This window comes from Pleurodeles waltl, chromosome 9 (genome assembly GCF_031143425.1).
Source record: "Pleurodeles waltl isolate 20211129_DDA chromosome 9, aPleWal1.hap1.20221129, whole genome shotgun sequence".
In the NCBI taxonomy this organism is placed as follows: Eukaryota; Metazoa; Chordata; class Amphibia; order Caudata; family Salamandridae; genus Pleurodeles; species Pleurodeles waltl.
The window spans coordinates 915130578-915143203 of NC_090448.1; the positions used below are offsets into that span (position 1 = coordinate 915130578).

The 12626-nt window shown below is 43.1% G+C and overlaps 1 protein-coding gene across 1 annotated transcript in view; it reads left to right on the top strand.

The window, feature by feature from the left end:
- The window catches only part of PAPOLA (poly(A) polymerase alpha), an 858334-nt gene that overhangs the window by 709382 nt on the left and 136326 nt on the right, over nucleotides 1-12626 (top strand). Inside the window, exon 19 of the mRNA XM_069208274.1 lies at nucleotides 9483-9700. Coding sequence (XP_069064375.1) covers nucleotides 9483-9700 — 218 coding nt within the window. The remainder of the gene's footprint in view (nucleotides 1-9482; nucleotides 9701-12626) is intronic.

Genomic DNA, 12626 nt, shown 5'->3' on the forward strand with positions numbered 1-12626 from the left:
TGTTTTTAAGTGGGGATAGAAAGTTTTAGAAGACAGGCTCCCCTGCTCAGTCCTAGAGTGCCACATCATTTTACCCATGCCCTCACCCTCCTGCACTGCATTCTAGGACTATTTAATATGGCGTCTTCATGTTCTCTGTGGCAAGAGCTCCGCTGAGAGCCTCATGTCTGCCCCTAACTGACACTGCCTAGGTCAGGACCAAAGGCTACCTGTATGCATATATCGGGCTGTGCAAAATACTGGTCTCACGCTTGCATCCTGCACGTGTGTACATGTGTGTGGTCACATGTTCACTTGAAACCAGCCTAGAGCGTCTTTCTCTAGAAGAGCAATAGCTGCTTTATCTTAAAAGGTGGACACTGGCAGTTAGCAGTTTCAGCCCGGTTAGAGTGAGTGAGACTCCGGTGGTGAGACTCGCAAACAATAAAAGTCAGAAAACTGAGTAAATAAAGAAAAAAATGCAAAAAATCCTGGAAAGTTAAACCTACGATTGGAGAAAAACCTGGAAAACTAGATTAGAAGAAAGGATTAAGGCCATAGATGCATAGGTATGTTTACAGAAAATTGTGAAAGTATGAGAAGGTGGTGTGTGTGTGTGTGTGTGTGCATGTTGAAGGGTGTATTGTGCAAAGGGGTGCAGTGAGACTTCAGCAAGAAATGTAAGCTAGCCTAAAGAAAATGAGAAAGGTGTTAGAAATACCCTTTCCTAAAAACCAACCTGTCTTTTAAAAAATTTAATGGCTTTATCCTTTTCTTGAACAAAATGACTGGAGTGTAAAGAAGAGTTGTATGAACAATTATGATAAATTGAAAAGCATGATTCAAACATTTCATCCTTTAAGACAAGGTCTTTTCATCCAAACCATTTTGTTCACCTTGCTATGCTACTTCATTGTCACTCAAAAAAGGGCTTAATCCCGCGGCCTTTCTTTTGAGGAAGTTAAAACCCATTCCCAGTTTGAAAACTGCAAGTAAGGGGCTAAAATATAGTAATGTTGTCATTAAAACTGATTTACTGTCACCTGCAGCAAGGGAGCTGCATGGGCTTCCAACAGACCTTCAAGTTACATATTTTCTCATCCCCATAGCAAAAATCAACAGTTGATACTTGAGATTTGTAATCTATAAGCACTATTGCCAAAAGAAAATAGTGCTGCTGGGCATGATGTTAACTCATGAGCTAGGAGGTTTTAGTTTATCCAGACTTGAGTGGTTAGTTATTGAGGGTCTGAAAATGTTGCAAGATATTTAAACAATCTCTTGTTTACTCCAAAGAATTGGGCTCCACTTAAATTGATAAACGTTGACACCCGTGGAAAAATGAATGACTTAGAAGTTATATTTGGTAACATAGTGGTAAATGTTTCCTTTAATGTAGAGGGCACTTCTCATCAGAAATGTTCTTTCCAAATCATTCCTTGACTATCTGCCGGAGAGCTCTCTCTCATAATCTGATTACTGACTGACTGCCTCTTAATTGTGCCTGGTGCATAATTGCAAATGGAATGCCAGACTAGAAAGTTAGTGGTGCCAGAAAGGAGAGAGTGAGGAAGGATTCAGTGTATGTGCCCGATTATGGAGTACCTGCAGTATGCATTATCATGTCTGCAGCCATAGTGTCCTTTCATAAGATCCTCATAATACCTTTAGTTGATAGAAGGTCTTCTGAAGGAACCTTGATAAAACCTCAGTCAAATATTTCTGAAAGATGTTTCTTCCTTATGTTGTATATTCTCCCCCAACCACCCTGAAAGGACAACCAGCTTCCTCCTAAAATGTAAGTGTGCTCTTTTCTAGATTAATTGATCCCTCTTTTACATCCATCAGATCTTCATGGATAGTTAAACGCATCATGGATACGTCTAACTAAAGATGGCTCACCATTCGAGCATTTCCTGGCACCAGACTGGTTCCAAATATTTTCCAACAATGCCCCATGCATGCTGGTAGGGTGCACCACAAGGCTCCACAGCCCTAGAAGTTACTGAGAGGGTCACATGTAAGCGCCACTCCTAGTGCCAACACCCTTTCTTTCCTTGCCCGTCAGTGCAGATCTGGTGCTCTGCTTCCAACTTTTTCCATTTTCCAATGACTCCAAATTATCCACAGTGTTCCGGGGAAAAAAAACCTCCCCGAAAATGACAGGATTCATGATATGCCATCATTGCAGAAAGCAGATATTGGTCACAGCCCTGCACACAGTGTGCCTATTGTGCTTGTGCTCCGATCACAACCCAGATGTGAGATAAGTGCATCCCCTTGAGCCCAAAGGTGATCAGGGAGTGGCAGGCAAAGCTCTTTCAATCAGTGTAGGAAGGCACAGGCAAAACTGCAAAAATGCCTTTTTTGTGCAAAGTCTTCCGCAAAGTCAAAACTTAACATAATCCTTAGAAAGGGAAGCAGGATCCCATTCGAAGTCTCCCGAGAAGTTGAGAGAGTGGGAAAGGTTCAGCATCTCTTGTTAACTAGTCCCGCAATTGGTCACGGCATGCCTTGAATTTGAGTGGTGTCATCCCACACAAAGTGGTGACCTACTGAGTGGTATCATCCCACACAGTGGTGACCTTCTGTGTGGCCATGCTGCAAATTCTTCAGGTGATTCCCTCTCCCTCTGGGGCACAGTCAAGTCCCTTAGAGCTGCACGGATCTCTACTTGGATTTTCACTTGTGGGCACACGTACAATGATTCCTGGTCCTTCAATTCTCGTTCTCAGACCCATACCGTGAGAATAGAGTGATATTTGTCAGACAGCGCCTCTATCTTGATGCAAGAAGTTAATTTTCAGCAGACCATTGGAGCTAGGAAGCAGGTGATTGATTTTGAGAGGGCCGATTTATGCTATTAGCAAGGTGGAACTTTTCCAATTTACTGTATTTCTTCCTTAATCCAGCCCGTTAAGAATTCACCAAAATAATGGTGGTGTTCTTAACTCATCTTGAGAGTCGTGGATCCATGTATTCCCGTATTTCGACGACCAAGGCAAGCATGCCCCTGTTAGTCACAGACATCCGGTCAATGGATTGTCTCTTGAGCTCCTTGGTGTTTACTTCAATGATCCAAGGTCACGTAAGCCGTACAGAGAGGATTTCCTTCATAGTGGCTATTCTAGACATGAAAAAATTTATGGGATTTATACTCTGCACAGCTGCTCCCAAGAGGGTCCTGGCAAGAGGATCAAGGCAACTGCAGACTGAGAAAACCACATCACAACCTAAAAAGCCAAGCCTTTAGGCATTACTCATGCTTTGCCCTGGAAGTGATTTGAAGCTTGCATCACAAAAAAAAAAAAGATAAGGATGTGCCCCCTTTCCTGGTCCGTTTGATCTTAAGAAAAACTACAAGTAAGCTGTCAAAGGAGGGTAAGTCCCTAAGGGTGATAGTGTGTAAACCGATCTGTAACATATTGCAGACCAGAGCCATAAAAGCTCCAGCTTAACACCAAGGTCTTAAACAGAATCCGTTTAACATCAGGTGAGCAGCTGCTTTTTTGTACCATCTGCAGACGTTTAATGAGTGACCATGGTAAGCCCAGGTAAAGACAGTTTGCGCAGTCCAATCTTGTAATCAGAAAATGGACTGCCATTTTCCTGGAATGCAGCGGAAGGAGGAAAGTAAATTGCTTTCAGTACTGCTAAACATGGTCCAGCCACCACATTTATCTGGGCTTGAAATGACAGCAGGTAATCTAGTTGAACTCCCATATTCCTTGTGATTGCAACCGGGGGCACTGGAGATGGCAATGAAGCTGGCCATCAGTTCTCCAACGTTAAGGAAGGCAAGGCCCCAAACAGCAGAATCTTGGTCTTATCCGCATTACATTGCTGGCCCTTATCCAGTCTACGACTGACCTCAAAGTTTGAAAGACTCCAGGACGTCCAAAGGATGATTTCTTTGAAAGAGGGGAACAGTCGTTCTCATCCTTTTATCAGGTAATCTTTATGCCAAATTTCTTCGCTAAGGGGGCCAACCAGGGCATATAGTTAAACAAGGTGGGTCCTGTAGATGAGCCCTGAGCACCCAAGGTTAAAGGAATTTATATCAGTTGAAAATGATAACATACAATACAGCTTGACCGCCATTTCTCAAAAATGAACAAACCCACTCAAGTGCATGGTCTCCCATCCCACTATCTGTAGAGGAAAAGGGGCAGGACACAGTGTTGAATGCTGCTGATAGATCTAATAAAGCCACATTTTTACCTTGATCTAATGTCAGCTTGATAGAATTGACTACCTCAAGGAGAGCCTTTATCAGTGCCATGCTGCAGGCAGAAACTCGACAGATTTAGCAGCCTAAATGTTTCATATACTAAGAGTTGAATGTTAATCAGCTTGTCTAACACTTTGGAGGCTTCCAACAAGAATGAAATATGACAGAAACTGGTCAGATTAGTCTGATCTACCTTGGGATTTTTTACTTTAGAAGTGGTATCATTTCAGCTTCCTTCCATCTATTTAGAAGCTGTGCCATTGGTAGAAAAGTATTAAAAAGCTGATTGATTGTAAAGGTAACCACTTGGCTGACATCAGGTAGGAGTGAGGATGGACATGGACCTACCGGAGAGCCAGATTTACAATCCAAAAAGCCCTTTGCAGATTATTCGAATGAAATAGATTAAAATAGATGTAAATTGAAGAAGCTCCCCTCCAGTTGTCCAACCTTGGGACTATGGGTGTAACCTCAATCGTTGGGTTATCTGTGGCCTCCTGATGGGTGGCTTTGATTTTAGTGATTTTTCTCAGTAAAAAAACTCTGATAATGTATCAGACAAGAGTCAATAATGAACTCCTAGCCTTCTGGTTTAGAAACATTCTTAGCTATTTTAAAGAATTTGCATTGGCTATCCGTGTCACTATCACTTTTACTTTAAAAATATCAGGCTTGGCAAACTTAATGGCCACATTATATTTCCTTGGGGCCTCCTTGCATCTCACCTCGTCAGCAGGTAAACAGTCTCTTCTTCAAACTCTTGAGTTTCTTAAATACTTGTTTTCTGCTACTACTGTATTGAAGAACTGAGGAGCAGAGCAGCTACAATTATTTTAAACACTCCTTTTGAAGGGAGAAACCTCATTCAGCTCCACCCTACCTATATTGCACCAGGAAAAAGGTATCCAGCAATGATCAGATCACACTAGTATACTAAAAATCAAAGTCCTGCTTGATGTGTCTGGAAACTAACTTCTTGTGATAGTCAGTGCTGCCAACTTTTCCAGGAGTAGAGTAGTCCGATGATCAGACACGTCGTCTGTTTGTAAATTAAGTTCCCCCAGTACTGTAAAATTCAAGAATTGCAGGGAGTCCTTGGTTAATACTACATCAATGGATTTCCTAAATAATTATTCATAGCCTGCATAAGTAAGCATCCCAGCTTAGGACACCTATGGAAAAACAGAAGTGCAAAAACCTAGGTATTCCTCTCCTTTAATCCCTGTTGCACTAAAGTTATTTTTAAATCATTGGCCATCTCCCATTTCTTTTGGCTGTTCTTTCGGCATGAACACAGGCTTAGTTGTCTAGGAACAAAAGCTCACTGTCTGGGGCCGATGTCTTGTTGATCCATGTTTATGTGAGGAAAAATATGTCAATCTGGCTCTGAGGAGGTAATTAATCGAAATGGTATTTTTATTAAGCAAATACACATTAATTAAAGAGATTCGAAAGCCATGAATGCTTTGCTTCCCCCTTACCTCCCAGTCCTTTACTGAAGAAGCCATCTCAGAATGTTATACTCTTGAACAATGTGGACAGGACAGAGGACCCCAGCAAATAGCTACTGAAAGCTTACCAGTGTAGATATTTGGTGATCTCCGATTTAAGAGCTCCCTGGAGGAGTAGCAAATTTTACTATCCAGTTCAGCAGTTAAAAGGGCTGCATGGCTGGATCTGGCTGCGGAACAGACAGTGATGTGCGTAGATGGGCTTGCCTTTGGTGTGCCTTTGGCATACCAGCGGGACGCCACTGCACACATCTGCACTGTGGCCCTTCTTTTAAAGGAGCTGTTCATTTAGCTTCTGGCTGACCAGAGCGAAGCCAAACCCAAAATGGACCTTTAGTCGGCTGTAAAGAGTAAAAATGGCAGCTCTAAATTTCACTCTCTCCGCAAACCCAAAGTGAACCAGAGAGCACTGAAGAAGGTCCCCTCTAGCTCCAAATAATCCTCCTGCTTTGCAGGTTTGTTCAATCAAGATAATTCATATAACATAAAAACTTTCAAATCAACTTTCAATTTGCATGTGCCCACTCAATTGCAAAGAGTGATTAAAACAATCCTTAAAAACAGCATGCCAAGAACTTTCACATTATTTTAGCTACGTAGATGAGTGACTGCGTATCACCAGCCTGTAAGTTGTTTTGCTCCATGGCACATAGTAATGTTCAATGCCATTCCATGGCCTTAGCAAGTCTTTCAGGATATGATCCTGACTTTTCAGGCTTAGCACTGGGTCATGGTGAGAATTATTCCTGGGGATCCTCCTCCTGTACACCCGATGGCGCATGCAGGCTATCCAATGTAATCTAAGGTTTTAGTGGGCCCACCAGCATAATCACCAAATGGTACTGCAACCGGCCGGGCAGGAAGGGGAGGGTGTCCTGGATCCTGTAATAGAAGTCCCTAGGTCTCTGGGGATGGCTTGACTAGCATAAGATTTTTGATAGCCACCGCATGGCTGGTTCACTGAATGACCGACCAGACACCTGCTGGCAGACCACACATGATGTATTATCCCAAGCTGGTACTGGGCATCTTCGAACAGTGGGGTATTCCCTGCCTAGAACTGCTTGTTACTGTCGCTTGCGCCTTGTCAAAGCTTCTGTGCACTGCATATCCCTTCAAAAAGGGTCATTGGGAAGAATATTCTGTCTCAAATTGGACACATGGCTCCTGTACATGTTCTCTCTATGAGGAAATTCAGGACAGACTAGACCCAGATCTTAATAGCCCTAGACTGCAGACTGGACCAGAAGGCTGTCCTACCCAGAATTCCTGAGTGTTTGCCCTATAATCGGGCTACCACTTTGGGAGGACCTCTCGTCTTAAAAGCATGGAAGGTTCCTACATCTTAACCTCTGCAACCAACACCACTGTGAATTGGAATTGAGCAGCAGCAGTTGAATTCTTTTTGACTTGTCAACAGAATTGGTACATAATATTGTTGTAAACACCCATGCACAAAATCCATCAATGTTGGGCCCTGGGAAGAATTTGTGGCCGGGTGTGGAGCCAGTCATCTCAAACTTATGCAGGTCAATCTTTCTGATGTGGTGTTCTTTCTGCCTGAACAGCCTGTTTTTTTAAGTCTCCAGTAGTGATATGTTTTCCGCAGGGCCTAATACATATTTTCCCTCCAAAGCCATTTGTGTCTCTCAGGGGGAACTAAAATGTGTCCTGATGTTTCTGGCGCTCCATTTGAGGCTGCTGCTCGCTATGTCTTCTGATAATTGACTGTCTTTATCACCATCAACTCTGGGACCGCCTAAGTTAATTACGGTGCCTCTAGACAATATACCTACACCACTTTCTTCCCAGACAGATAGGTACTGAGGACTCGTCTTCCTTCCACCCAAAGAAGTATCATTCTTCCATGTCAGTCAATCGATTACCCTGCTGACATTTCAAAGTCAGAGGCTTCAACAACTTAACCCTCAAAGAGCTTTGAGTTTCTACATTGACCATAAAAGAGACCATTGTGTAGGTTTCACTGGGACCAAGAAAGGCAAGACGCTGCAAAGGAGGGCACTCTTGAGGTGGCTAGACCTCCTCATTGAGATATGTGACCTGCCGGCTTGGAAGGAACCCCTCGGAATGCCTATGGGCTCATTCCACCAGGACCAAAGCTCATAAAACAGCATAGGCAGCGAGGGTGCTGTTGTGGCAAGGGCATTTATGCATATGCTCACGAAACACTACTGCCTTGACAATCTGGACTGAGCGAAGGGTCATTTTGCATGTTCAGTCGTGCAATACATTCTCATCCGAGTCAATTTCTCAGGCCATCCACCTTTGAGAAGTACTGCGGAGGAGGCTGTGCTAAGATGAGGGATCTGCGGTTAGAAGCATCTATCATAAAAGCAAGTTAGTCACCTTTGGTAATGCTCTTTCTTGTGAACATTTAATCACAGACTATTCACTGCCCTCCCACCTTCCCGTTCAGCAGAATGGCCTCCTCTACATTATGATAAGAGTCCAAGTTTGATTTTGGGCTTGTTTTCACATGCAGTTTGTTTGAAGTGCTCCATGCCTGATGGCGTGAAAGGCAGAAGATTAAGAAACTGATACCATCGTCCATTTGTGACACTTGATGGTGACTCTGCTTCATCCCTTCTGTGACAGTGTTAAGTCACTACGGAGCATACATTGCCACCTATCAGCACAGAGAGCATTGCTGAAAATATCTCTTGGTATGGTCTGATGCTTTGGGAAAAGTCGTAACATATTTGACCCTATGAAACGAATCTCAAACAGAATTCCAGATGACTGAGGTCTCATAACACAGTTCTTCCAAAAAAATGTCAGCTTCCGGTTTTTACGTCAAGCTAGTCTTGTTCTGCTCTAATCCATTTTTTTTTTTTATTTTTTTTTTAGCATAGAGGTCAAATTATGCCCTAGGTGTTAAAAGGGAAAGGTCATTTTGAGATACCTTTAATTAATTTGGAGATAAAAGCAGCTAATTGGTTCTTATGTTTGTATTTGTAGAGGTTTGGCAGCTTCAAAACCATCCATTATTAGATTATTTCATTTAACAGTGTATGCTTTCTCATGCTAACAGACTGGTCCAAGCATAAAGTAGGATCATGTAGGAGAAGAAATAAAATACCCACTGTTTGCTTTTCAGAAATAACATTTTGCAAAGTGGCTAAAAGAAGATAGATGCATAATGTACCTAGATACCCCTGTCCTCTCTGGATTGGTGTGGTTGACATTACCTTACCCACTTGACTCTTGTTTTCACTGTTCTCCTGCATCTCACCTGCCTTTGTTTTCAGTTCACCTTGTTAATCTATACAAGTGTTTAGCATTATTATTTAAAGTCCCGTCTATTTTCCTTCAAAAGGTCTTGGTTTAATTTTGTAACTATTTTGATCCGCTGAAATGGTGTCCCGGCTCTGCTGACTCCTGAGAAACAGTGCTGAGTCAGCTGTTGATTAAGCAGTCTGGTCTTAAATTGTTGCTGGAATTGCCAATGGTTGGAGACTGGGTGAAGGCTCCGTGACATCTGTTCCATAAATTCCGGATCTTTCTTTGATGATTTGATATTGGCAGTAAACGAGGCAGAAAGAACGTTGTGGTGATTGGCTGTTAAGTTGTTAATGCTGTTATGAATATAAACACATGTAGGGATACCACGTTTAGGAGCCTAGAAATGGGCCATTTCCCTTCTGCTTATTTGTACTGACATTTTTATTGATGTGATGGTGTATTTTATTACCTATTGGACTTTGTGCGAGTCTTAACAGTTGCCGTTCAATGATTTCCAGGTACTTCGAGTGAAAGCATTCCTGAAACTATGACACCACCGACCATATCTCCATCACAAAAACCTATTTCTCGAGTTGTGTCTGCTACACGTCTTGTAAATCCACCTCCAAGGGTTGCAGGAAGCACTGTTCCAAAGTTACCTAGTCCACTAGTTGGTGTTAAGCGGACATCATCTCCACAAAATGAAGAAAGTCCTAAGAAGACAAAAACGGAAGAGGTAATTTTTGTTCATAAAATTTCTAATAAGCAAGCATGGTTTCATTTGTACTGTTTGCCAAAGAAAATATTTTCAGATATTGATCCATGGAACCTACGTAATGGTTCACAGTGTATTGATTTGTACATAAGATGGAATAAAGTATCATTCCTTCCTTTTTGAAGAATCATTTCCACAAAACCACTGTTTTTTTTTTTAAGTGAAAGGTTTCTCACCATCTAAATTAGAATTCCTCCTAGTTAGTTTTTCTGATGGATACTTCTGCTTTTAGATTCCTCACCTGTTAAATATCCCCAGACTGGACTTGGAAATTGTCATGGATCTGGTATGCTGGTAGGAGGCACTGACTCCTTCTTGGTACAGACAACAATGCTGGAGTGTAGTCACTGAAACTATGTAGCACCAATACTGGCGCTCCAATGTCTGTTAATTTGTTTTCATGCCCTTCATGGACCCAGAGCTGCACGGAGTGCTTTTCACGTTATTCTTCAGAGTTTCAAGATTACTGCTTACATTCTTCTGTGTAATGCCTAAGGATGTCTTCTCCAAAACATCCTATTGTTCCTGCACTGAACAAATGTCCATTTCTAACCCACATGAAGAGTTCCTTTGGTGCTTGAGTCTGAAGCACAACTCCCAGCTGTTACCTCAGGCACTCTAAGGTGATCAAACAAGAAGCCAAGTTCTTTATGGCCCGTGTGATGTGCTTCTGGGTCAGAAGTGGTCGAAGTTGGCCTCTAGTTGTATGCTGCTCATCGCCCAGGTCCTAAACGGAGAAGAAGAAAAAGCACTAGAAAAGGATATGAGACTATGACGCCTCTCTATGTTAAAGATTTCTTGGTAGGATGCCTTGGATCACTCAAAAGGTGTGTGAACTGAGACGAGTGTTAGCCCTTCCAACCAGCCAAGCAGTTGTTCCAGCTGCTTCACGAGTATAGAGTCGGAGACCAGGTAGTGGGTCATCTAGCCCAGCAACCTTCCTTCTCATATGGTCTGTGCTTTAAGAATAGTTACCTAGATTTCCGTCAGAAGCAGGCCAGATGGGCAGCAACAGCAAAAGTTAAATCCTCCTAATAAAGAAGTTAAGTCTCCAGTCTGTGGTTTTTGTTGTACCAATAAACATTGCTTCTATGATTATCATATGTTGATTTGTGCTTGAAAGTAGATCCCTCTTTTAAAAAACATCACTGTTGGAATCTGTTATCTTTTCCTCCCTCCATATTCCTCTTTCCTCAAGCTATAATTCCTGTTTTTTTCAGTCAACAATCCTATTCAAATCATACAAAGCATGCTAATAATATATTGATTTGTAATCCGAATTTGCCGTTCATCACTGGAGCAAGTGACTCATGTCAGTGTCTGTTTGTGCAAAGGTTAAAAATATAAATAGAATAGTCTCTTGCCAGACCCTTAAGTATGATCACCAATAGAGAGAGAATTTCAAAATACCATCTCATCCACACTCAGAAATGATATCCTAAAGTAGGCATTTCTAATTGTTAAAAAGCTAAAGTGCCTCAAGTGCTTTAATGTATACACAATTGATTTCAACTTTTCATTTAATGTGTAAAATTTAAAGTGTAACTATTGGTTCGATGGCATATGTTGCTGCAGATACACGTTTGGCACAGTCCGCTGCCTGGTGTTGGGCTCGGAGTATTACAAGTTGTTTTTCTTCGAAGAAGTCTTTTTGGTCACGGGACCGAAGGACTCCTCCCTCCTCGGCTCCATTGCGCATGGGCGTCGACTCCATCTTAGATTGTTTTTTTCCGCTGTCGGGTTCGGACGTATTCCTTTTTGCTCCGTGTTTCGGTTCGGAAAGTTAGTCAGAATCTCGGAAGAAAGCGTCGGTATTGTTCCGATCGGTATCGGGATAGTTAGGTACATCGACACCGATCATCGGAAGACTTTGGGGTAGTTTCGATCCCCCATCGGGGCCTGGTCGGCCCGACCGCGTGCGACATCGAAGCCGATGGAACGGACCCCGTTTCGTTTCTGCCCAAAATGTCACAGTAAGTATCCTTATACAGATCAGCACTTGATCTGTAACTTGTGCTTGTCCCCCGAGCACAAGGAGGATACCTGTGAAGCCTGTCGAGCCTTCCGGTCCAGAAAAACACTCCGGGACCGAAGAGCCAGGCGTCAACAAATGGCGTCCACGTCGACAAAACAACGTTTCGACGAGGAAGAGGAAACAGTTCGATGGCATATGTTGCTGCAGATACACATGTTTGGCACAGTCCGCTGCCTGGTGTTGGGCTCGGAGTATTACAAGTTGTTTTTCTTCGAAGAAGTCTTTTTGGTCACGGGACCGAAGGACTCCTCCCTCCTCGGCTCCATTGCGCATGGGCGTCGACTCCATCTTAGATTGTTTTTTTCCGCTGTCGGGTTCGGACGTATTCCTTTTCGCTCCGTGTTTCGGTTCGGAAAGTTAGTCAGAATCTCGGAAGAAAGCGTCGGTATTGTTCCGTTCGGTATCGGGATAGTTAGGTACATCGACACCGATCATCGGAAGACTTTGGGGTAGTTTCGATCCCCCATCGGGGCCTGGTCGGCCCGACCGCATGCGACATCGAAGCCGATGGAACGGACCCCGTTTCGTTTCTGCCCAAAATGTCACAGTAAGTATCCTTATACAGATCAGCACTTGGTCTGTAACTTGTGCTTGTCCCCCGAGCACAAGGAGGATACCTGTGAAGCCTGTCGAGCCTTCCGGTCCAGAAAAACACTCCGGGACCGAAGAGCCAGGCGTCAACAAATGGCGTCCACGTCGACAAAACAACGTTTCGACGAGGAAGAGGAAACATTCTCGGTTCCGGAATCAGAATCCGGAGACTCCGACGTCGAACAACAGCAACAAACTGTGAGTAAGACGTCGAAAAGTAAATCCATCGACAAACCGAAAGCCCAGGGGACGCCACTGCCA